This window comes from Vicia villosa, linkage group LG1 (genome assembly GCF_029867415.1).
Source record: "Vicia villosa cultivar HV-30 ecotype Madison, WI linkage group LG1, Vvil1.0, whole genome shotgun sequence".
NCBI classification, from domain to species: domain Eukaryota; kingdom Viridiplantae; phylum Streptophyta; class Magnoliopsida; order Fabales; family Fabaceae; genus Vicia; species Vicia villosa.
Window position 1 is genome coordinate 144,173,435 of NC_081180.1, and position 26,950 is coordinate 144,200,384.

The window sequence follows — 26,950 nt, forward strand, 5'->3', positions numbered from 1 at the left end:
TCGGCCTTTTGAACAACTTTTATTTTGTAAGTAATGATTTTAACTTATTTAAGATGCCGTACTTTAATTATGTGATGCTAATTCTTGTAAGTTATAAGTATTTTATACAACTTTAGGTATTACTTTAATGTAACTTTAATTTTCGCAAATATGTTTATGATGAATTTTATCATACATTTAGATATTTGATATTTAAATAAATAACGGTAATATGTTAAACTATTTATTAAGAAAAAAATATGACACATCATTAATAATTATATAAGAAAAAATTGGATAACCAACTAGCCAACCCATAAATTTGTGGTTTTAACCAAACCAATCTAATAATATCGTGGTTGATTATTTTACCTCACCCAAATCAACCTACCATCTTGTTAAGAAGTGTGGTTAGGCCTAACTCAACCCTACAAAACCGGCTTGTAGGGTGAGGATTGCCACCACTTATAAGGACATGTTCAGGCTATATATTGTCCGATGTGGGACTCTTAACACACCCCCTCACGCCTAGGACGGTGGGTGGCCCGATAGCGGAAACCATAGAAGGTGGTCCACCGGATCTTAAACGAGGCTCTTGATACCATGTTAAGAAGTGTGGTTAGGCCTAACACAACCCTACAAAACCGGCTTGTAGGGTGAGGATTGCCACCACTTATAAGAACATGTTCAGGCCATATATTATCCGATATGGGACTCTTAACACATCTTCAGCATATATATATATAGATATATATATATAAAAAGCTCTAGACACAACGGAATGTATAAGCCCTACACACACTGTATAAATAGAGTTATACCATGCTTTTGCAATGAAATGAACTCATATACAAAATAATAAAAGAAAGAGTGAAGACCCATTTTTGTCCCCCACAAATAACACATAAGTCAAATTAGTCCTTCACAATAAAATAGACCCAATTTAATCTTTTATAAAATTTAACCGGATCATATTAGTCCTTTTGTTAATATTTTTTTCAAATCTATTTTTTCCTAGTTTTAAACCGTGACTGGACTGCCACGTTGGATTTTATTTATTTTTATTTTTTAAATACTAATTTTTTTTTATTTTTAATTTCATTTTTAAATAATTATAAATTAATAATATAAAAAAGTAAAAATTGTTTCTTATAAGGAGTTGACCTCAGACTCATGTGGTTAATCTTAAATAATTCTAAATTTAAAATAAAAAATATAAAATTTGTATCAATATGGTCTCGAACCTAAGTCCCTTCAGATTAAATGACAGTCAATTTAATATAATAGAAATTGATTTGTGTATTTGTAAATGATAGTCACCTTATTAACAATAGAAATTAATTTGTCTAGTTGTTATTGATAGTCACTTTACTAACAATAGAAATTGATTTTTCTAGTTGTAAGTGATAGTCACTTTATTAACGATAGAAATTGATTTGTTTAGATGTAAAATAAAAATCATTTAACATGAAGGAACTTGGATTTGAGACTTCATAGATAAAAATGTATGTATAGAATTTGGTAATATTAGTAGAAAACATGGAAATTACTTATTTAAAATTTACTTTATAAGAAATAATTTTGCCTTTTTTATATTATTCATTGATAACGGTTTAAAAATAAAATTAAAAATAAAAATTAATTTAATATTTAAAAAATAAAAAATAAAAAAATCTAACGTGTCAGTCCAGTCACGGTTTAAAAGTATGAAAAGAACCGATTTAGAAGTAGGAAAAAACGGATTTGAGAAAAATATTAGCAGAAGGACTAATATGATCCGGTTAAATTTTGTAAAGAACTAAGTTGGGTCAATTTTTTTGTGAGGATTAATTTGACTTATGTGATATTTATGAGGGACCAAAATAGATATTCACTCTAAATGAAAATGAAAACGTGGTGGCATTTAAAACAACCCAAATAAAAAAAACCCGGTCCACTACTTGCATTGCAAGAACACAAGAATATTCTCCGCCGAAGAAAAAAACAATACCTCTAGTTTACATTATTTATTATTTGCTTTCGTCATTTTTGTGTTATACCAAATTCCATTCCATTCCATTCAATTTCAATCCTCTCATAGATCCCGCTTCGTTAGATCCACTTTCTTCCCCAATCATCATCATCATCATCATCATCATGGTTCTTCACAGAGATCTCGACCTTCTCCTTTCCTCCCATTTAATCAACAATCCCAGAGGTTGTTTTCTTACCTTCATTTTTATTTTCGAGTTTCACAAATTGAACTTCAGATCTATTTCTTATGTAAAAAATGTTGTAACTTTGTTTTTTTTTTTGTTATTGTTGTTGCAGGTGATGGTGCGAAATTCAATGCGAATTCAATTGAGAAGAAGATAGAGTTCCTTGAAAGCTTTACTGGAAAGGTACACGTGTGTCTAATACTTATGCTTATCTTGTTAGGGAAAAATTATAAATAAAAATTAGTTTTTTTTTGTTACCCTAGTTATATGAATTCATAATTATACTTATTCCAAGTGTGATAACAATCACATGGAATGAGTTATTTGATTTTGTTATTTTGTTGTGAATTAATTTGAGACTGATGTTAACTGTTTCAGGTCACAAATAGAAGATCTCGTAGGTGGTTGAATGATCGTCTCTTGATGGAACTCGTACCGCGTTTGAATGCCGAAGAAATTAGAGGCTTGTTTGCTCCACCACCTTTCGGTAATTCTTTGGTGCTGTCTGATGTGTGTTATTATTCGTTACAATAATAGATTCTTCTATGCATGAGAGTTTATTTTAAGTTTCGTTGTTTTGTTCTCTGTGTACATGCTTTGTTACCATTTAAGTGCATTGAAATGAAGGGGAATGGATCTAAAATATATATCAAATATCGAGTACATTGTGATAGTGAACTGGCTTCAAACTTTAAATGATATTATTATACTTCTACAGTCACTTTCTAATCTATTCTTTCTTTCTGCTCTTAGAGTACAATGGTCCCAATGATGTTTGAGCCTATGACCTCATGCAAATTGCCCAAGCTCATAACCACTAGCTCAATCCTAGTCGCTTTAATCTTTTTTTCAATTTTCTATGCATTGCCCGATGTTCCCTTTTTTATGTTGATAATATTCGGGTTCATAAAACAGGTGATGAAGTTCCACCTTCGACATTTTCCTTGACTAATGTGGAGGAGTGGGACAGGTTCAGGAATATAGATATGGACAAAGAGGTTATATTTCTTTCTCTCTTTTGCAGATACTTCAAAAATCTCCTCATTTCTTTAGTAGTTGTTTATGATGGGATGGGTTGTGATATTGTTTAGGGTGTGATTTGTTTTTATATTTTTATGTTGCTATAGTGCTTGAGAGTGTTAGTGTAATCATAGTTTTTATGACATTTACGCATGTAGTGGTTTATATGTGTATCATGTTCATGTGAAGCTATGTCTACATACATGAGGAGTGCAATTAGTTTAGATCAAGGTGAAAATGTAATCTCTAGGCTGACTGCTGACATGCTTGTTGTCATATGAAATTGCATTTTGATTATATCTTCATGCGACGCGGTATGTTCACAACTGACAAACATCTATATCTATATGTTTTATCTTTTTGCTAGGTTAATATAATTCATTCCCTTGAAAATTCTTTAGAAAAGAAAGAAGCTCACATTGATGCTGACAAGCTGGCAGTGTTGAATGGTTGGCGTAGAGTTGGTTGTAGAACAAGAGAGGCACTTCGCCGCAGCTCTCTTTTTGAACTCCTAGATGGTTACGAGGTATATCCCTGGTTATTCTGAACTCATAGAGGGTTATGTTATGCCTCATGAGGCGTTTTCCCGATCAAAATTATGCAGCTCTGTTGCACGGGAAAGGGGCTAAATAATCAGTGCTTGTTGTATTTCTCCCTTTCGTTTATAATATGTTTCTTGTCGTTTACATGGAAACATTGTTTACGGCTAGGAATGTCTACGGGCCTTCATAACTGAAAGCACAGATGGAGATGTTCTAGAACTAAGAATCAAGGATCCTTTTCATAGACTGTTGCTGCATGGAGTATGCGAGGTAATATCAGATTATCAGCTACCGATGTTAATGGTGAAAATATGATGCTCTATTATAGTAGAAGGAAAATATGATGCTAGTTTTGTTTTGATGTTTTGTAAACAGTTCTACAATCTGGCATCAGACACAGTGTCGGATATGAATGGCGGTGTGGAGACATCCAAGGCGACTATGATAAAGAAAAAGAAAAAGGGTTCTCCTGAACTCCCAAAGATCACTCTGTCTCATTTCCTGAGAATGTCCAAGGAGGGAAGTTGGTAGTTTGTTCGGGCAGAACTGTTGTCCATTGTCCATACAATAAAACCTTAACATTATTGGAGATTATAGTCTCTGCCTCTGTACCATGTTCACAATCTTGTTTAGTTTATTTTCCTAAATATTACTGTAAATTAGTTCTCCAACCTGTATTTTTAGTTGGTTGATACCATCAGTCAACAATAAAATGTTGGTTGTTGGCTTATATTGTTGTATCTTATGAAATAAGATTTTTATATTTATCACAAGTTTCGATTATCAAATTTTGTGTCTTTATGCATATCTAAATCAAGATGTTTAAGTAATACTTGGAATTTTTTTCCACTTTTTAGATACATTGAATAGTTAAAATGAATAAAAATGTTTACACTGCATACAAATTAAGATATTGATTGATAATGTTGACTAAATTAAAATGAAATAATCAATGTGCAATTACTTTGCAAATATAAATGATTAAAATACCAATTTGCAAAATCATAAAAAGTCTTGAAATTTGACTTGGCTACTTACCAAAACCAATAATTTTTTCCTTTAAAGTGAATAGGCGGAGTGTTACATGATTTGAACTTTATAACTACTATCAATTGAGTTGGTTTAAAAGAGATGAGGTGTTTGTATTATTTTTATTATTATATTATATTATATTGCAGAGCATGAATTGTCTCATGGGAAATGATTTAAAACTTTAAAAACCATTGACCAATGATTTAAAACCGTAACAACTATTGACCAATACATTTGTTTTATCTTGTTTTTGTGGAATCAATACTCTCTCTTGCTATACAAATTGTGAAAACGCGGTCCTTAGTCTAAACTCACCTAACAAGGGTATTGACCAGTGCTACAACCAGCAATATCATCAATGGCAAAGAAACCTGTGAAGTACTACGTGGTATGCATGTTTATTTGTTCGACTATTAAATGTTTTTCTATTATGAAAAATATTTGTTTTGGTGCATGTGAATCTGAGTGATGAGTTACACAGGTGGATGCATTCACAGATTCTGCTTTCAAAGGAAACCCAGCAGCAGTATGTTTGTTAGAACAAGACAGAGACGATGATTGGTTGCAATTATTGGCGGCTGAATTCAATATTTCTGAGACATGTTTTTTGACTCCAATTCATGGTACTTCTGTTCCTCGTTTTGGTCTCAGATGGTTCACTCCTACTACTGAGGTTAGGATCTAGCTTTTAATTATCTTAAACATGGCTTATTACTATTATTAACATCATTTGGATCCTATTGTACTCCAGGTTAAACTTTGTGGTCATGCCACATTAGCAGCTTCACACACGCTTTTTTCATCTGGTTTGGTGGATAACAATGTTATTGAATTTGAGACACTATCTGGAATTTTAACTGTCAAAAAGATCCCTTCGAACGATGCAACCGGTACACCGAACTCGCAGAATGGTGAAGCTCCGGTTGGATTTTATATTGAATTGGATTTTCCTGCAGATCCTACCACAGAATCCAACTCTGAATACACTTCACTCATTTCTTCGGCATTGAATGGTGCTTCAATCATTGATATAAAGAAGACACAAATTGGAGACAATTTAATTGTAAACCCTAAGTCTTCTCTCTTCCATTGATATTAGTTTGTACTAATGGAAAGAACAACATTAACATGTCTGTTTTTCTATTATTAATCTTATTACTTCTCCTAGGTTGTTGTCGCGTCTGGAAAAAATGTGACAGAAGTACAGCCACAACTTGATGTGATTGCTAAATGTCCTGGAACAGGAATAATTCTTACCGGGATTGCTCCTCCAGAGTCCGGATTTGACTTCTACAGTCGATATTTCAGTCCAAAATTTGGAATCAATGAAGTAAGTGACTAAGAACTAAGATAATAATGTTCCTTTAGTTGAATTGATAATGTCTCCTAAGCTATGCAATGAATGAAGAGATGAATACAGAAAATCTGAGATAGTGTTGTTAATAACTCATATTTGCTTTCAGGATCCTGTTTGTGGAAGTGCACACTGTGGCTTGGTACCCTATTGGAGCAAGAAGCTGGGAAAGTTTGATTTAAGGGCTTATCAGGTATCACTATTATTACTATATTTTCGTTGATCTTCATTGGGATTATCTATGTAATTGTTGTACTAATATGTGGTTTACATTTGTGCAGGCATCAGCTAGAGGAGGAATTCTCGATCTTCATCTTGATGAGCAGAAACAAAGAGTGTTTTTGCGTGGGAAAGCTGTTACGGTGATGGAAGGGTTTGTTCTGGTCTAGTCTTGTTCCTAGAATTGCAGTGAAAGTACTTGCATAAATATTTGTAATAAATATAGCAGATTACAAAATTTGTTATTGAAATAGCACTTAGTTATTATGATACTTTAGCACAGAAGTGCTTTTAAACAAAGACTTAACTGTTTAATAAATTGATGTGGTGGTTACTTTTGATTGATAAATATCCAAATTCTCCTTGAAGTAGATGGATGATTTGTATAAATCTGTACTTCATGTTTCATATATTTTTTTTTTTTGTATGAGTAGTCTGTGTTTGGTTCAATGTTCTTGTAATGCAAAGTTTTATTGTGAGTCATTATTATTTAATTCATCTCTTGAAAATTCTTGTATGAAAAGTGATATCAAAACAATGTTATTGCATTTATACATATATGCATACGGGTTTAGATTAAGATCAGGATGAGAAATGTCACAAGGCCATAACTTTATTAATATTTTTAGAACTCAAGTTCATCAGTACAGCACATCCAAAATTTATTTTATTATTATTTTGTTACATAAGATGGCCACCTCGACATTGCATTGCATGAGTTTATTGAGATTGAGGCTGAACCAACGAGCCACGATTTCCATTATACTTAATTTGAGTAACTTCACTCTTTCGAAGTCCGAAAGCATTTGCAAGAACCTCAGCAGGAGTCGCCCTAAACACCTGTTTTACATGGCTAACAGCAGCTCTATCATTTGTCTTGAACACTACATACTCAAAAGCTTCTTCATTTCCTGCTTGTTCAGCCACCACAAAGTTTTGTGGCACCACCACCAATTGTCCCTTTCTCACTTTGTCGTCGAACACTGGATTTCCTTGACTGTTCACTATTCTAACTCTTCCCTGTCCTCTAATCACGTACAAGAGGCTGTTGGCATTGATGTTCCAGTGTGGAGCATATATACCATTCTGCACAGAAATATACACATTAATCATATTATGGAAATATACACATAGGTTAAAAAATTACTAGTACTATGCATACCCTGTAGAGAAGAACATATTCTGCACTGAGGCGTAAATTGCGGAGGATTGGGAGGGTTAAACTGTTAACAGTGCTGATGCGACCAGCACGCGGGTTGTAGAGATCAGCACGTGAAGGGCGAGCGATGTTTTCACGAATCTTTGTAGTGCAAATAGTTTCTTCCAAACCATTCTTACTTCCTTTGCTGTGTTCCCTATGTACTTCTTCCTCTTCCTCCTTTTCTTCTTCCTCTACTTGTTCTTTTTCTTCTCCTTGTCCGTGTGATTCCCGTTTCTTCTCTTCGGTGTGTTTTTTCCACTTTCGACGAGTCTCATGGCTGCGAGGTTCATCCTCATCCTCCTCTTCTTTTTCGCTATGTTTGCGGTATCTTTGTTCTCGTTCTTCTTCATCCTCATCTTCCTCTTCTTTTTCACTATGTTTGTGATGTCTTTGTTCTCGTTCTTCTTCCTCTTCCTCCTCTCTTTGACTGTGACTCTGTTGCTGTTCTTCTTCTTGTAACTCAGGACTGATAATGTCAAGACCATCCTCTATTTTTACGATTTGACCCCTTTTGTCCTGTGGAGATCGAAGTCTCTTGGCTGTATGCTCATTGGTGTTGAGTGATTGTGCTAAAAATTCTGCACCGAAGCCACTCAACACGCTATTACCTTCGTTTTGTTCCTCGGACTCCTCCTGTTTTTGGTTCTGTCCACCTCTACGTCCAAAAGGTACTACGCGTCTTGGTCGTTCTTGTTCCTGTGTTTCGGGGAACTCTGCCTCTGGGTTTCCGCCAAGATAGAATACCTGCAAACACATATTTACATATAATTAGTTGAGTAGAAAATATAATACATTAAAAAAGTTATAATTCTCTGCAACGGCAAGACACTATCAAAATTTGGATAATGTAACAGTTACTTACTCTAGGGGTTGAATCGAGCTGGTTTAGAGTGTTGGAAGTGTCGAGAAGACTAATGGCAACAAGAGGTTCATCACCGTGGTTATAGGTCCAGTATGGAATTCCAGGTGGAATGGCAATGACATCACCTTTAGAGAAGCGTCGAATCTTCTGGTGGCTGTCACGTTGTTGTTGTTGTTGTTGTTTCTGTCTAGATTGTGAGCGTGGTTCTTCATAAGTTTCGGGACAACCAGGAACTGCAAGCCCAAGTACTCCCTTCCCTATATAGAAGAAAAAACATTAATCAGTTACAAAACAATTCAACAAATGCATAGAATATTTAGCAAATAATGAATATTTGATCATATAATAACCTTGGATGATGAAAATCAACTGTGGGGATGGTGAATAAGAAGGCAAGTGAAGGCCATTAGGATCAATGGTGGTCGGATAAGAGATACACCAGCACATTGTAGTTCAGGGTGATTGGGGTTCCATGTTTCAGTGAGACCAGCTTCTGACTCAACGCGGTGATCTGGTTCCAATGCATTGATACTGTCAAGCTGGCACTGGTTGAACCTATCTAACTCAGAGTGATGTGCTAAGCACGCACTCGTGAAGAGCAGCAAGCACAAGGAAAATAGAAAGTGTTTGGCCATTGTGAACTAATGAGATTGATGAAGTGAAGAACCTGCGGTGTGGTTATTTATAGAGATGGGAGAAGGGTGAAGGAGAGACACGTAAGGGTGACATTCATCACCATGCATGGTTTCCAGTTCTTAACTTCTTACACCTCAAATGATGATATATATGTTCACAGTGACAGCACAGAATGAATATTTGCTGTTATCCTTACATATGTAAATGGTCCCAATGCATCTGCTTCTATTCTTTACAGTCTTGTCTTTATTAAGCAACAAACCATTTTGCTCAAACTCATATACATAAAATAGATGCAGACTGTAATCTTTACTGGAAAAAGAGCATGGTATAAGCGGTGATATTTACCTTCAAGTTGCCATTGATGTTTAAATCAATATGTTTGGATATTATCTAGAAAGCTGATTTTTACCTTTATAAAAACTAACTTAAAATATGAAATTTGAGGCTTTGCCTCATGATATAGTTAGCTGCTTCTCTTGTTGTTTTCATCTCTTTAAGGAAAAAATTATGTCATTAGAAAAATAGAAAACAGATAAAAGTTTATGTTTTTGCATTAGAAAATAGGAAACAACTAAGTCATTCAAATTACTTATAATGCAAGGAACCCTTTCCTAATGGTGATGCACGGTCATTGCAAGAAACTAAAAAGCGATTTGAGTCAATCATATAATGCAAACCTTCTATATCATGACTGCATGTACATTCGACCACTGAAGTAGTTGGGGAGGTTTTGTTTAGAACCCATCTGGCCTTTTCTGAATCATTATTGTTATCATTATTATTTAATTGATCTATTGAAAAGTTATTGTTTGAAAAGGGATATTGAAATAATGTAGGGTGAAAGTTTAGTTTAACTGCTTATGCCATTAAGAATTAGGTTTTAGCTCATTGGAGACTCAATGCTATGGGGTTGACATTCAATACACCATCCTTACCTACTTTGTAGATGGATTCACGTTGAGAGTTTGGATGCATATTGAACTTGAGTGTTATAACTATCAAGTTAATGTTGTCTCTACTATGTTGAAGTGTAATCTTAAATTTAACATTTCAACATTTTCATTTCAATTTAATTTGAGTTTTGTATAGTTGTTTACGGTGGTATAAATACTTAACTCAAATTTTAGTTTGGAATAGAATTCACTTTGCTACCGCTTTCAGTTTGAAAGAGAAACTTAATTACAATTCTCTCTCTTCTTCATCTTCATCTTCAATCTCGTGCACTAACAATTAGTATTTAAAGCTCTGGTTAGATTCACAGGGAATACGAGTGTATGAGAGGCATGTGTGATTGATTCCTACACATTCAATTCATAGTGAATTGAATATCAAAATTGAAACAGAATCACATTTATTAATTCTGGGGGATTGGGAAACACGAGCGTGGGGGATATTTGAGTGAATTTGCACAAGAGCAAAGATGAATGAAGGAAACGGTAGCTTGAACACAAAGCTTTTAGTATATGATGGACAAAACTAAAATTAGTGGATGATTCAGGTGCATGTGTTGTTTGGCGCTCAAGATGTTCTTGATCTCGCCATTGATGATTACACGCCGGTTGCAGCAAATATATCTGAAGTGCAAAGAAACGCGCAAAGAGAAACGAGGAAGAAGGATCATGAGGCGTTGTTCTATATCCATGAGTGTGTGGATACAAATAAGTTTGAGAAGATCGCCGATTCAATGACGAAGAATGTTGCGTGGCACACTAGTACGGTGTTACAGCAATGATGCATCAGTGAAGAAGGTGAATCTTCATAGTCTATGTAAGTAGTATGAGAATCTCAACATGAAAAACAATGAGAAGGTACCATATTACATCTCCAGAGTGATTATGATCACCAATGAGACGAAGGCTTGCGAAGAAACGCTCTCTGAACAAGTTAATGTTGAGAAGGTATTGAGATCACTAACTCCTTAGTTTGATTACTTTGTTGTAGCAATTGAACATTCTATAAATCCCAGCTCTATGAGAATTGAAGTGTTGCACGTATTTTAGAGGCACAAAAGTTGCGTCTGACTGAGAGAAACTCTGAAAGAGAGATAGAGCAAGCTCTGAAAGCGTCTTCAGATAAGAAGAATCAGAAGTAGTATTGGCCAGAGGCCAAGAAGATAGATGGTGGTTCTTAGAAGTTAGAAGCCTCCAACTCTGATGAGAAGAAACATCACAAGAGACAAGAGAAAGGTTCAGTGTTACAACTGTAATAAGTTTGACCACTTTGCTTCTGACTGTTGGTCAAACAAGGAAAGGAAGTCACAATAAGCAAATATAGAAAGAGGAGATTCTGATGATGAACCTGTACTATTGATGACTTTTGAATCTGATGGTGGATATTTGGTAGACTGGTGGTATCTGGACAGTGACTGCTAAAATCACTTAATTGGAAACAAATAATGGCTGATTGATTTTGACTCTAGAAAGAGGACAAAATTTTCCATCCTTTGTTTTCTTTCTCATAGTGCATCCCTTCCTTTTTGTTCTCAAGTCTTATTTTCTTTCTTTTCAAAGAACTCACTATACCACCAGATTTTTTCTTTTCTCAAATGAAACGCGCTCCCCAACTTTCAACATTTATGTCTATTTAAACAAGAACATGCTCTTCTACAAGGTTAATTTATAAATGGGTTTAGTGTTTACAAACAAGAAAATTTAGAATGAATTAATATTGACTTTCTTTGATCAAGAACAAAATTACTAAGCGGTCTACTTAACAATTTGTTGACTTTGGATTAATTCATTCAAATTTTTTTGCAAGGCTCAAAAGGGTTACAAATGATGCACACACTATCAAGGTAAAATGAAAATCTTTTGAAATTGTGGTTATTCTCATAATACAAAAAATATTTCTTGATCATTTCTAAGTTTCCATAATTTCTACAAGCAAACAAGATTAAACATGAATCAAACGAGTTAACAACCATTACCAGAAAATCTCTACATTCAGTGAACAATGGAAGCTAATCACTTTTTGTGGTTTTGTCCTAATTGATTCAAATATGAACAAAATTTGCACAATGATACATGATATGATTTTTGCATAAAGCACAAAGTTCATAAACATGCTAACATTCTACAAAGCAATTAACAATGTACCTTTCATGCGCATCTCGTCAATATTCATATAATCACCACCACATTTTTGAGTTGAACACGCTTTGAACTTAATCACCTTTTGCTTATTTGAGCATCTAAAACCAAGAAAAGAAGGACAAACAAGAACAATAATTTGTACAACCACAATATTAAACAAAGTGATTAATAAAATAAAGTACTTACTTAACTATTAGAACATACGTTTAAAACACGTGGGCCTCCAATGGATTTGGCCCAATTAAGAAATCTTGGCCCATCGCTGGGGCTATAAATACCCTCTTTCACTAGAGGGTCAGCTATTCAGTATTCATTCTATCTCACCTTTTCTGTACTTGCTTCATTCTGTAAAAAACTGACTGCTACTTCTATTCAGCAGTTGTAACAATTTTGGACACTTTTAACACTATACTTCCACTGGTGGAAGACTTGCTTTAAAACTGCACTTTTTACTTTCTTGTTGAAAATGAAAATACAAACAAGTATTTATATAGACTTAAAAGACTTCTGCTATACTAAGAAATTAAAGCAAATAAATACTCTTAATATGCCACTGTCTCTTGACCTTCCAACTACAAGAGACCTTATTAATAAAAACTCATTTAACATAACATTAAAGTTTGTTCAACAAAACTCCTCTGTAAACTTAAGTGTTTCTACCATCCATCATTCCTATCAATTTCTTTCGATAATGGTTTTGTGAAAATATCTGCTGCTTGATCCTTGCTTTCTACATGCCTCAATTCGACACTTCCTTCCTTTACATGTTCTCGAATGAAGTGGAAGCGAACGTCGATGTGTTTGCTTCTTTCATGATTCACTGGATTCTTTGCTAACTCAATTGCTGACTTGTTATCCACTAGAATTATTGTTGCACCTACCTGCTTTAGCTCCATTTTGCTTAACAATCTTCTAAGCCATATTGCATGACAAACGCACCAAGATGCTGTTATGTATTCAGCTTCACATGTCGAGAGTGTTACAATCGGCTGTTTCTTTGAAATCCATGTAAAAGCGGTATTTCCCATAAAGAACACATATCCTGAGGTGCTTTTTCGATCGTCTACATCTCCGCACCAATCGCTGTCGGAATAACCAATCAACTTGTAATCTTCTGCTCTTGAATAAAACATTCCAAGTGACACAGTTCCTTGGATGTATCGAAGGATTCTTTTCAATGCCTTCCAATGTGTATAGACTGGTTCCTCCATGACACGACTTACAATTCCGACACTAAGCGAAAGATCTGGCCTTGTACATGTGAGATATCGAAGACTTCCTACCAAACTTCGATATTTGCTTGCTTCAATGCGTTCTCCTCCATCAAATTTCGACAACTTTGCACCTGGTTCCATTGGCGTCGAAATCGGATTATAGTTTTCCATCTTATATTTTTTCAAGATTTCTTTTGCATATTTCTCCTGCGAAATGAAAATTCCTGTTTCTTCTTGTCGAACCTCCAGACCAAGAAAGAATCTCATCAAACCTAAATCTGTCATCTCGAATTCACGTGTCATTGTGCCCTTGAATTCTTCTATCATCTGACTGTTGTTACTCAAGAAAATTAGATCATCGACATAGAGAGCAACGAGTAACAAGTTACCTCCATTCTTCTTTACATACAGAGTATGTTCTTATGGACATTGCTTGAAACTGTTCTCTTTGAAGTATGTGTCGATGCGTGTATTCCATGCTCACGGTGCTTGCTTCAACCCATAAAGCGCCTTTTTCAACTTTAGCATTTTTTCTTCTTTTCCAACTTTCATGTATCCGGGTGGTTGTTCGATGTAAACTTCTTCTTCGAGCACACCATTTAGAAATGTTGTCTTGACATCCATTTGAAATATCGGCCATTTGAATTGAGCAGCTTGTGAGATAAGTAATCGAATTGTCTCCATTGTTGCAACAGGAGCAAATACTTCGTCATAATCAATTCCAGCTTTCTGTTTATATCTCTTCGCAACAAGCCGCGCTTTATACCGTTCTATTTCGCCTTGAGCGTTCATCTTTTTCTTGAACACCCACTTCACACCGATGGGTTGACTTCCTTTTGATAATTCTGCTAGTTCACATGTGTTGTTGCGTTCAATGGCCTTGATCTCTTCGTTCACAGCAGTTTTCCATTTTTTGTCTCGCATCGCCTCTTCGAGGTTAATGTTTTTAGTATCTGTAACACCCCATATTTTCTAATTTTAATTTAATCGGAAATTAAATTATTATTTAGAATTATTTGGTATTTTGTTAAATTATTGGAGAATTATGGATTAAGGGCCATTGGGCTGGAATGATGAGATTAGTAGTATGGGGGTGCTAAGTGAGTAAGCCCGCTACTAATTATTTTATGTTTTCATAAAATAAAGGAAATAAAGAAAATTGGGAAAAAGGAAAAAGGAACGTGAAAAACAGAGCAGAGGAGATGAGAGATTGGAAAGCTGATACGTGAAAGAGGAACAGAAGAGGAAGAGGGCTAATCAAGATCTTTGGCTAAGGTAAGGGGGGACTCTTCCGGTTAACATCTTTTATCGTATTATAGATGATGGGACTGATTTAGATGCATTGTTTGTGTCAATTGGTTATATGTTAGGTTGGGGTTTTGGGATGATTTTGATGGGAATTGTTTGACGTGATGAATTGTATGATTATATGGTTGTTATGATGATTGAATGATCCTCTTTGTGTGTTATATTTGTGTTATAACATGTATGTGGCTGATATGGTGGTATTTGAGGTTCATGATATAACTTGATTTGGGTTTTGGGGATTTTGGGAAGAATCCCGTAATGCTGTCAATCGATGTGAGATCTCTGGTTTTTGCCAGTTCGCGCCGCGAAGGTGGGTGCGCGCCGCGAAGGCGTAACTTTTCTCGTTCCGCGCCACGAACCTGTGTTTGCGCCGCGAAGGCGTGTTTTCTATTCGTTACGCGCCGCGAACTGTGTGTGGCGCCGCGTGCTGTAGCGATAATTATTTTCTTTGAAAAATGTAAAAATGTGTAACTTTCAAACCGTAAGTCCGTTTTAGACGCCGTTTTGGACGTTGTTCCTTAAATTGAATGTTCTACCATATAAAATAAATATAACAACAATAACTTGATTTTATTTTGAAAAGTATCGTTTTCTTCAAATCTGGTTTACTCTTGTTTTGCATAAATGATGAGGTGCAATGGGTTGTTGTTTGCATAATTGAATGTGTGCAATGATGGTGTTGTTATAATATGATTGCTCCTGTTTGTTATACAAATGGATGTTGTTCATGGTAAATATGGTTATCATGTATTTTGATGAATGATGAGGTAAATACTCTATCGTGGATGAGTTGCTTTGTCGTACTTGGTATGCGATTGTGAGGGGTGCTATTGTTGTGCACTATATAATGAATGATTTACCTGCTATGATGCTGTGGTTGTAATTGGTGTTTGTTATACATATATTGTTGATGTAAAATATGTATTTTATTATGGTTGAGAAACAACATAACTGTGTGTGGCTGTTGATTATTGTGGTGGTTGATGATTATGATATCTGGTTGATTAATGTTGATGATGAGCATGTTATGGTTGATACATGCATTTCATAATCATGTTGTGGGCTGTATCCCTTATGGTGGTGGGACTGCGGTAGCTAATTCCCATTGTGTAGAATTGGTGAGAGAAGTAGCCAAATCTTTATGGTGGTGGATCGGTGAGATGAGTTATCCCATGTTTGGTACCACATGCATATAGTTGCATTTGCATTAGGTTGTTGTGTATAATTATAACATGAATGGAAGATTGTCCAATATTATAATATTTGATGGTGGTGTAATTGTTATGGTGATGTCTTTTTGTAATGTATTCTATTGTTGTTGTGTGTTGATAAGTACTCCCTGACAATCTGAATATAATGAAATTGGATGAATAATGTGACTATGATGTGTTATTGTTTATGATTCGATAACATTTATTAATTGTGAATGAGACTCACCCTTACTTTGATGATTTCAGATTGGCGAGTAGCGGCTTTTGGCTCTGGTGAGGATAGCTCATAGGCCAGTTTGTTTAAGTATAGTGTCGGTGTCATGCTCTGATATTGTAACACTGGGGAAACGTTAGATTAGAGTTTATGATGATACTCTATCGTGTTGTTATTGTATTAAATTATGTGGGATATTGCATATATGATGTTATGCTTATCCGTATGATGAATTTTCCGCTGTGTAAACATGAGATGTTTATGTATTATGACAAATTGTTCCTTAGTGAAAGCATGACAATGAATTTATGATAAATTTGTTATAATTGGAATTGTGGCACCCTTGTTTTCATGTTTTACTCTGAGTTATTTTATTAATTTCCGTGGGGTTTAGAAGGGTGTTACAATAGTGGTATCAGAGCAGGTCGGTCCGTCCGGCCAATTATCGAGTCAGTTGAGTTGCACGACGGTTGAATACTGTCGGCATATTATCCCTTGGTACGCGACATGTGAGTGAATCACTGTCGGTACTTTGTTGTTTGTTGTGGAAGTTGGTTTGAAACAAGTGGGGGAGAAGTTTCACTTCTCAGTTATGTTTCAGTTGTAAGATGATTGAGTCAGTCGGCTGTTGTTGGCAACAATGCAAGCATTATTGGGGTTGTTGTTTTCCGAATCGAAGGTGACTTAGAATTAAGACTTGGCTGATAATTAAGTTGGAGCATCTTGAAGGAGGATGATTATATGAAATTGATGATTATTTGTAGGAGAGGAAAATTAGAAAGTTGCAATGTATCAGCTCTGCTGGTGTGCTGCGAAGTTGTCAGTTGTGTAGCCTTACACCTCGGAAGAGAGTCAGCTGCAAGTTGCAAAGAGGATTGATGTTGTAATGTTTCAGAAATCGCACTTCGGCGATAGGATGTGTTGCTCAAGTCATAAGAATGTTTGAAAGTGAAGAGATACGATAAGGGGCTGTTTGGAATGTGATAGAGTTGAAGAGAATGAGTTTTGGAGAGAGATTTTCGTAAGCAAAACGCAGGAAAATTGCTGAATAGCTGCGGAACTTCGAAAATTCATAACTGGAGTTCTGGACATCCGAATTGAGTTCCGTTTGAAGCGTCGGAAAGCTAACGAGATGAACTTTGTTATAAAAATGGTTGCAGCAGCTGTAACATAATTAATTGTGACAGGATGACGTTGGAAGGAGGCGAAGTTACGGTTACTCTTGTTCTTATAACTAGACTTGTTTATTGGTACTGCACGGGATGTCAGTGTCAGTGTTGAACGGATTGAAGGAACGATTAGAAGGTTGTTGAGAAGTGATTTTAAGAATTGAATATGCCATTTGAAGAGATTTAAGAATACCGTATAGAGAGTGTCGGGGCATGATGTCGGTGTTGGATTTTCGGACAACGATTGGAAAATTCATATCTTGAGTTCCGAGTGTCGGATTAACGTGCCGTTTGAACCTATGAAGAGGAGGGATTATGTTCTACATTATGGGAGATTTATAAATACAGTAGAGGTGATCCTATGAGAAGATATTCTGAATTCAGTTAAGGAAGTGTGAAATTTGTTGAATAGGAATGCCTACTACCGTGATCATTCGAACGGAGTTGAGTAAGACATGTTGTTGATGAATAAGTCGATGAGATATTCGGTAATAAAGATGATTTGAGTACCGATGGATTTTAGTGAGAAGCGAATTAGTAGTAAAGATGGGATAAACTTTAGAACTATTGGAATCGTATTTGTGATGGCCAGGTAACGATAAGTATAAAAGAAGAATTTTAGAGAATTTCTGACACTTATTGAATGTAAGGAAGACCTTGTTGAGATGTTGAGTGGGATGATATTTGGGCATGAAAGATGTCATAGAATTTGGAGCAAAACCACGAGTTATGAATGTTGAGTTACTGCTTGAGTAGGAAGTCTTTAAATATGTCGGTGCTAATGGTGAATGAGTTGGATTTGATTGGACAATTTTGAGACTTGAGTTGGTATGTGAAGGCACTCCTAATAGTGTTAGATTGGGTATGCTAAAGATGACTAATGGCATTCTTGACGAGATTAGAGAAGGTCAGCAAGATGATGTGAGTTGATCGATAAGTTGACTTTGAATTACCAAGGTAAAGGCGGTGAATTCAGAATCGACGAGAATAATATAATGAGGTTAGTGATTGGACTGTGTTCCTGATGTTTTTGAGCTTCGGAAGAATATTCTAGAAGAAGGACACCGTAGTGGATTATTGAACTACGACGATGTTAATGAGTTGGGTGCAAACTCGGAAAGGACACTGTTATGTAGTAACGACAGTTTATGCTTAAATATGGATGACGACTATCTATTGACAAATTGAGGACTTGATCACCCTTAATCTCTTGTTGGTAGTAGACGGAAATCATATAAATGAGATGAACTTGTTTTGTTACCTTAATGGTATAAGATGTGATGAATACTAAGCCGTGAAGAATAATCACTCGCTATGTGTGTGAAATTATGAAGAAGTGAATATGGAAGAGTGCAACATGATGGGCAAATGACTTAAAACGGGTAATCAGAGTCGCGCAGCGAAAGTGCGATGTGGAGTAGTGTTATGAGTACTACTCGCGGGAAGCAAGGAATTAATATGTCGGAAGCCTACATAGAGAATATGTATTGATCTATATGTTGGATTTAGAATCCAGTGGATGTAAGGATGTCGTGTCGAAGGATTATAACTCTTTTGAATAATTGTCGAGATGATGAAAATGTTATTACGGTTGTACGTAGTTAACGAGTATGTATTCGGCGAAATTAAAACGAAGAGTTGATACTATATGATGCTGTAATAATTTTGTGTTGTTATTAAGGTGATATTGTAAATTCCAGATATAATGAGTAATTACACTCTATGAAGGACGAAGTGGATTTAATTCTTAAAGAAGAGTGGGATTCGGTTTGAACTAGTATGTAAGCAATGGTATATCGAGGCTGATGAGTGTGATTATAACTACTTGTGCGTACTCGTTCCGATGGACGGAATGTTTAATAGATGTAGTAACGCAGGAATTTGTTTTTGAGTGCGAGTAAGTATTACTGAGTGGTAAAATGGTACCATGAATGATGATGGATGATTCTTGGACGAATGAGTAAAGAGAGTCAGAATCGGGTGAAACTCAGAAATCCATTTGGTATAGATGATTGTAATCAGTAATCAGAGTAGTGCGGAAAAACGGAATGTAACGTGTTGGATAATTACTGGTGTGACTTAAGAGGAGTCAGATAACTGGAATTCAATGGTATAGGAATATGAGTATTGGGTTTCTTGAAGGAAGCGGTTGGTGAAAAGTGTAAGTATTACCTTATCGCTCAGATGGAAAAGCGTGTCTAAGGTTGGTATGTTCGGTAGAAGGGATCCATTACTGTATTGTTGATCAAGTGTGATCATACTATACATTGTGTAATTGCATTACTCGGTTGTTGAGCGTATTGTATAGGTTGTACCTCAATGTTCTGTTGTTGTTAACCTTTTGGAGATATAGCGAGTGGTATATTTTTGGATAGCCAAATGCGACGTAAGAACTGGGATTTAAATGTATGAAACATGTTTCCTGTTGATTATGTCAGATGGATTTTTGGGGATTGACTGATGGTAATATTAATTGAGAGCTGGAGACTCAGGTAAAGGACTCTTTTACGAGCTGGTTACTTGAGGTATGTTTTCGAGGACGAAAACTCTTTTAGTGGGGGAGAGTTGTAACACCCCATATTTTCTAATTTTAATTTAATCGGAAATTAAATTATTATTTATAATTATTTGGTATTTTGTTGAATTATTGGAGAATTATGGATTAAGGGCCATTGGGCTGGAATGGTGAGATTAGTAGTATGGGGGTGCTAAGTGAGTAAGCCCGCTACTAATTATTTTATGTTTTTATAAAATAAAGGAAATAAAGAAAATTGGGAAAAAGGAAAAAGGAACGTGAAAAACAGAGCAGAGGAGATGAGAGATTGGAAAGCTGATACGTGAAAGAGGAACAGAAGAGGAAGAGGGCTAATCAAGATCTTTGGCTAAGGTAAGGGGGGACTCTTCCGGTTAACATCTTTTATCGTATTATAGATGATGGGACTGATTTAGATGCATTGTTTGTGTCAATTGGTTATATGTTAGGTTGGGGTTTTGGGATGATTTTGATGGGAATTGTTTGACGTGATGAATTGTATGATTATATGGTTGTTATGATGATTGAATGATCCTCTTTGTGTGTTATATTTGTGTTATAACATGTATGTGGCTGATATGGTGGTATTCGAGGTTCATGATATAACTTGATTTGGGTTTTGGGGATTTTGGGAAGAATCCCGTAATGCTGTCAATCGATGTGAGATCTCTGGTTTTTGCCAGTTCGCGCCGCGAAGGTGGGTGCACGCCGCGAAGGCGTAACTTTTCTCGTTCCGCGCCGCGAACCTGTGTTTGCGCCGCGAAGGCGTGTTTTCTATTCTTTACGCGCCGCGAACTGTGTGTGGCGCCGCGTGCTGTAGCGATAATTATTTTCTTTGAAAAATGTAAAAATGTGTAACTTTCAAACCGTAAGTCCGTTTTAGACGCCGTTTTGGACGTTGTTCCTTAAATTGAATGTTCTACCATATAAAATAAATATAACAACAATAACTTGATTTTATTTTGAAAAGTATCGTTTTCTTCAAATCTGGTTTACTCTTGTTTTGCATAAATGATGAGGTGCAATGGGTTGTTGTTTGCATAATTGAATGTGTGCAATGATGGTGTTGTTATAATATGATTGCTCCTGTTTGTTATACAAATGGATGTTGTTCATGGTAAATATGGTTATCATGTATTTTGATGAATGATGAGGTAAATACTCTATCGTGGATGAGTTGCTTTGTCGTACTTGGTATGCGATTGTGAGGGGTGCTATTGTTGTGCACTATATAATGAATGATTTACCTGCTATGATGCTGTGGTTGTAATTGGTGTTTGTTATACATATATTATTGATGTAAAATATGTATTTTATTATGGTTGAGAAACAACATAACTGTGTGTGGCTGTTGATTATTGTGGTGGTTGATGATTATGATATCTGGTTGATTAATGTTGATGATGAGCATGTTATGGTTGATACATGCATTTCATAATCATGTTGTGGGCTGTATCCCTTATGGTGGTGGGACAGCGGTAGCTAATTCCCATTGTGTGGAATTGGTGAGAGAAGTAGCCGAATCTTTATGGTGGTGGATCGGTGAGATGGGTTATCCCATGTTTGGTACCACATGCATATAGTTGCATTTGCATTAGGTTGTTGTGTATAATTATAACATGAATGGAAGATTTTCCAATGTTATAATATTTGATGATGGTGTAATTGTTATGGTGATGTCTTTTTGTAATGTATTCTATTATTGTTGTGTGTTGATAAGTACTCCCTGACAATCTGAATATAATGAAATTGGATGAATAATGTGATTATGATGTGTTATTGTTTATGATTCGATAACATTTGTTAATTGTGAATGAGACTCACCCTTACTTTGATGATTTCAGGTTGGCGAGTAGCGGCTTTTGGCTCTGGTGAGGATAACTCATAGGCCAGTTTGTTTAAGTATAGTGTCGGTGTCATGCTCTGATATTGTAACACTGGGGAAACGTTAGATTAGAGTTTATGATGATACTCTATCGTGTTGTTATTGTATTAAATTATGTGGGATATTGCATAGATGATGTTATGCTTATCCGTATGATGAATTTTCCGCTGTGTAAACATGAGATGTTTATGTATTATGACAAATTGTTCCTTAGTGAAAGCATGACAATGAATTTATGATAAATTTGTTATAATTGGAATTGTGGCACCCTTGTTTTCATGTTTTACTCTGAGTTATTTTATTAATTTCCGTGGGGTTTAGAAGGGTGTTACAGTATCTGCCAAAAGACATACAAGGTGTACTTCTTCTGTCATATCATACAAATCTTGAAGACTTCGCATTTTGGGTTCTAGAGGTTCATCTTCATTGTCAGAATCTTCAAGTTCTGTTGAATTGCTTATTGTTACAGCGACTGATGTTTCTCCAACTTCGACGATAACTTCTGTCGAATTATTCCAGTCCCACTTGCTCATTTCGTTTACTCGAACATCTCTACTCACTATCACCTTCTTGCTTATGGGATCAAACAACCTGTACCCTTTTGTCTTCTCATCATATCCAATGAATATGTATTTATGACTTTTGTCTTCAAGCTTTGTTCTTCCTTGATCCGGTACGTGTGCATAAGCCACACTACCAAATACTTTGAAATGAGAAACTGTTGGCTTCTGTCCGCTCCATGCTTCTTGTGGTGTTTGATCTTCTAACTTTGAATGTGGACATCGATTCTGAACATAAATGGCACATTGTACAACTTCTGCCCAAAATTCCTTCGACATGTTCTTGTTCTTAAGCATTGATCGAACCATGTCGAGAATTGTTCGATTCTTCCTTTCAGACACACCATTTTGTTGAGGTGAATATGGTGCAGTTAGAAATCTCCTTATGCCCTGCTCTTCACAATACTTCATAAAGGCTGTCGAAGTATACTCACCACCTCTGTCAGATCGAATGGCTTTGATGTGTCTATCAGTTGCCTTCTCCACCATTACTTTGAACTTTTTGAACACCTCAAATGCTTCAGATTTTTCTTTCAAGAAATAAACCCAGGTCTTTCGTGAGAAATCGTCGATAAAGGAAATGAAATACCTTTTGCCACTGAAAGATTCCGGAGTGATTGGTCCACATATGTCGGTATGAATCAGTTCGAGAATATGTTTAGCTTGATATTCTGCCTTCTTTTGAAATGAGGTTCTTGTTTGTTTGCTAAGCACACATTCTTCACAAAATTTTCCTTCATAGTCCATGTCTAGTAGCCCGTGCACCATGTTCTTTGCTAACCTTCTCAGACTAGCATGATGTAGATGACCAAAACGTAGATGCCACAACGATGCTTTGTCTTCAACAATGGCTTGCAAACATTTTCCTCGAACGCTTCTCAAGTTCAGTTTGTACATTCGATTTTTCCCCTTTTCGACTTGAGCAACCAGATGCCCTAGCTTGTCCTTCAAGTGTAATATCTGATCTTTCATGAATATCGAATAACCCTTTTTTGTGAGTTGCCCCAAACTAAAAATATTTGTCTTGAGATCTGGTACATAGTACACATCTTGGATTGACCCAGTCAAGTCATCCTTCTGCAAGTAACAAATTGTACCTTTGCCTTCGACCTTCACTTTCGATGCATCTCCGAAAGACACATGACCATCTTCAATCTTTTGCATTTCTTTAAATAGTTGTTTGTGACCACACATATGGTTACTTGCCCCTGAGTCAAGATACCACATATTATCATTATTCGCGTCTACTTCTTTTTTAGTCATCAGCAGAAAGCCTTCATTCGCTTCGGCTTCCAAAGCTAGATTGGTTGTTTCTTCTACCTTCTTTTCGACTCGACAATCTTTTGCAAGATGTCCCATTTTATCACAGTTATAGCATTTGTAGGAGTTGCAATCCTTTGCATAATGACCATGTTTGTTACATTTGTCACATTCGATGTTGGAGTAGTTCAATCGACCACCTCTTTGACCACGTCCTTTGCCACGCCAATTTTGCTGGCTCGACTGTCCTCTCTCAAAGTTGCTGCCTTGACCACTTCGACCACTGTCACAACCTCCACGGCCACGTCCTCTTCCTCGAAAGTTTTGAGAAAAGAGCACCTTTTCGTCTTTGGTGGACTCCTTGGTCTGAACTGCTTCGTCGTTTGTCTCCTCCTTCTTTTTGATCTTACGTTGTTCGTGTGCCTCGAGAGAACCAGCTAGCTCTTCGACTGTGAGCGTTGCAAGGTCCTTCGGCTCTTCTATCGCGCACACAACATTCTTAAAGTTATCAGTTAAAGATCTGAGAATCTTTTCGACAATACGAGCATCAGTCATCGTTTCTCCATTTCGATTGAGTTTATTCACCACTGTTTGCAAACGCGTGATGTATTCTGATACATTTTCCGACTCCTTCATCTTCATTCTCTCCAGTTCTCTCGAAGAGTTTGAAGACGAACTTGCTTGACTCGGTCAGCTCCTTTGTATACTTTTTCTAACGTGTCCCATGCTTGTTTCGAAGTCGTTGCACCTGCAATCTTTTCAAAGCCTAATTCATCAACAACTCGGAACAAGATGTACAGTGCCGTCTTATCCTTCGAACGCGTCTCTTTCAACGCCTTGGTTTGAGCTGCTGTATACCCTCCGGTATTATCTGGTTCTGTTAAACCAGTTTCGACTGCCTCCCACGAATCTAGAGATCCAAGAAGAGCTTTCATTTGGATACTCTAGTTTTCGTAATTCGCCTTCGTTAATCGTGGTAGCGGCATTTGACTCATCGTATTCGCCATTAGCTCTGATACCAATTTGTAAAAACTGACTGCTAATTCTATTTTGCAGTTGTAACAATTTTAGACATTTTTAACAGTATACTTCCACTGGTGGAAGACTTGCTTTAAAACTGCACTTTTTTACTTTCTTGTTGAAAATGAAAATATAAACAAGTCTTTATATTGACCTAAAAGACTTCTGCTATAATAAGAAATTAAAGCAAATAAATACTCTTAATATGCCACTATCTCTTGACCTTCCAACTACAAGAGACTCTTTGTTTTTTCACTAACTTATTAATAAAAACTCATTTAACATAATATTGAAGTTTATTCAACACATTCTATCTCACCTTTTCTGTATTTGCTCTCCCTGCTCTCGTACTTACTTTAGCATCGAAGTACCACGACGATACTTCTGATGTAAGATCAAATTGTCTCATTGGAAATGATTTAAAACTTTAAGAGCCATTGACCAATGATATAAAACCGTAACAACTATTGAACAATACATTTGTTTTATCTTGTTTCTGTGGAATCAATACTCTCGCTTTACAAATTGTGAGAACCTGGTCCATAGTCTAAACTCACCTAACAAGGGCTTTGACCAGTTCTACAACCAGTAATATCATCAATGGCAAAGAAACCTGTGAAGTACTATGTGGTATGCGTGTTCATTTGTTCGACTATTAAATGTTTTTTTGTTATGAAAAATAGTTGTTGTGGTGCATATGAACCTGAGTGATGAGATACACAGGTGGATGCATTCACAGATTCAGCTTTCAAAGGAAACCCAGCAGCGGTGTGTTTATTAGAACAAGACAGAGACGATGAATGGTTGCAATCATTAGCTGCTGAATTCAATATTTCTGAGACATGTTTCTTGACTCCAATTCATGGTACTTATGTTCCTCGTTTTGGTCTCAGATGGTTTACTCCTACTACTGAGGTTAGGATCTAGCTTTTAATTATGAACTTTTCAATTCTCTTAAACATGGCTTATTACTATTATTAACATCATTTGGATCCTATTATAATCCAGGTTGAACTTTGTGGTCATGCCACATTAGCAGCTTCGCACACACTTTTTTCATCTGGTTTGGTCGACAACAATGTTATTGAATTTGAGACACTATCTGGAATTTTAACTGTCAAAAAGATCCCTTCAACGGATGCTACCGGTATACCGAACTCACAGAATGGTGAAGCTCCGGTTGGATTTTATATTGAACTGGATTTTCCTGCAGATCCTACCACAGAATCCATCTCCGATGACACTTCACTCATTTCTTCCGCATTGAATGGTGCTTCAATCATTGATATAAAGAAGACACAAAATGGAGATAATTTAATTGTAAATCCTATATCTTCTCTCTTCCGTATTTATTGATATTAGTTCGTTCAATTTATGCTCATTCAACCTTATTAATCTTATTACTTCTCGTAGGTTGTTGTCGCATCTGGAAAAAATGTGATAGAAGTACAGCCACAACTTGATGTGATTGTTAAATGTCCTGGAATGGGAATAATTCTTACTGGGATTGCTCCTCCAGAGTCAGGAATTGACTTCTACAGTCGATATTTCAGTCCAAAATGTGGAATCAATGAGGTAAGTGACTAAAAACTATGATCATAATGTTCCTTTAGTTGAATTGATAATGTCTCCTTAACCATGCAATGAATGAAGTGATGAACACTGAAAATCTAAGTAAAGTAAGGTTCAGATTTCGAGTTTTTTTAACACAATTCAGGATCCTGTTACTGGAAGTGCACACTGTGGCTTGGTACCCTATTGGAGCAAGAAGCTGGGAAAGTTTGATTTAAGGGCTTATCAGGTATAACTACTACTACTATCTTTTCGTTGATCTTCATTGGGATTATCTATGTCATTGTTGTACTAATATGTGGTTTACATTTGTGCAGGCATCAGCTAGAGGAGGAATTCTCGATCTTCATTTTGATGAGCAGAAACAAAGAGTGTTTTTGCGCGGGAAAGCTGTTACGGTGATGGAAGGGTTTGTTCTGGTCTAATCTTGTTCCTCGCATTACAATGAAAGTAGTTGTAGAAATATTGGTAATAAATATAACAGATCACAAAACTTGTTATTGGAGAGCACTTAATTGTTTCGATACTTTACCACATAAGTGCTTTTAAGCAAACACTTAACTATTTAATAAATTGGTGTGGTGGTTACTTTTGATTGATAAATATCAGAATTCTCATTGAAGTAGATGGATGAGATGTATAAATAAGTACTTCACGGAATGCAAAGTTTCTCTATCATGACTTCAAAGAAATTCGACCATTGATGGAACCAGTGGAGATTTTGTTTTGAAGCCACAGGGCCTAGCTGTGCATCATTATTATTTAATTGATCTCTTGAAAAATTCCTGTATGAAAAGTGATATTGAAACAATATTATTGCACTTAAACATATATGCATACCAGTTTAGATTAAGATCAGGATAGAA

The 26,950-nt window shown here is 36.0% G+C and overlaps 3 protein-coding genes and 1 pseudogene across 3 annotated transcripts; 3 read left to right on the top strand and 1 right to left on the bottom strand.

Annotated features, from left to right (window-relative positions):
- Positions 1-1,960: 1,960 nt before the first annotated feature.
- Positions 1,961-4,527, top strand: LOC131644395 (uncharacterized). The gene is made up of 7 exons (XM_058914881.1): positions 1,961-2,176; positions 2,290-2,360; positions 2,556-2,664; positions 3,093-3,175; positions 3,565-3,723; positions 3,908-4,009; positions 4,115-4,527. Exons 1-7 carry the CDS (start codon positions 2,116-2,118, stop codon positions 4,268-4,270), a joined length of 741 nt encoding a protein of 246 aa, XP_058770864.1. The 5' UTR covers positions 1,961-2,115; the 3' UTR covers positions 4,271-4,527.
- Positions 4,528-4,975: 448 nt separating this feature from the next.
- On the top strand, positions 4,976-6,831 carry LOC131644394 (uncharacterized). Its single transcript, XM_058914880.1, has 6 exons — positions 4,976-5,159; positions 5,253-5,444; positions 5,523-5,834; positions 5,940-6,101; positions 6,235-6,318; positions 6,407-6,831. The coding sequence occupies exons 1-6, from the start codon at positions 5,130-5,132 to the stop codon at positions 6,512-6,514; spliced, it is 888 nt and encodes a 295-aa protein (XP_058770863.1). The 5' UTR covers positions 4,976-5,129; the 3' UTR covers positions 6,515-6,831.
- Positions 6,832-6,939: 108 nt separating this feature from the next.
- Positions 6,940-9,057, bottom strand: LOC131644393 (legumin B-like; annotated as a pseudogene).
- A 15,924-nt stretch (positions 9,058-24,981) lies between these two features.
- On the top strand, positions 24,982-26,687 carry LOC131644397 (uncharacterized). Its single transcript, XM_058914883.1, has 6 exons — positions 24,982-25,142; positions 25,236-25,427; positions 25,521-25,832; positions 25,926-26,087; positions 26,230-26,313; positions 26,402-26,687. Exons 1-6 carry the CDS (start codon positions 25,113-25,115, stop codon positions 26,507-26,509), a joined length of 888 nt encoding a protein of 295 aa, XP_058770866.1. The 5' UTR covers positions 24,982-25,112; the 3' UTR covers positions 26,510-26,687.
- The last annotated feature ends 263 nt before the right edge of the window (positions 26,688-26,950 follow it).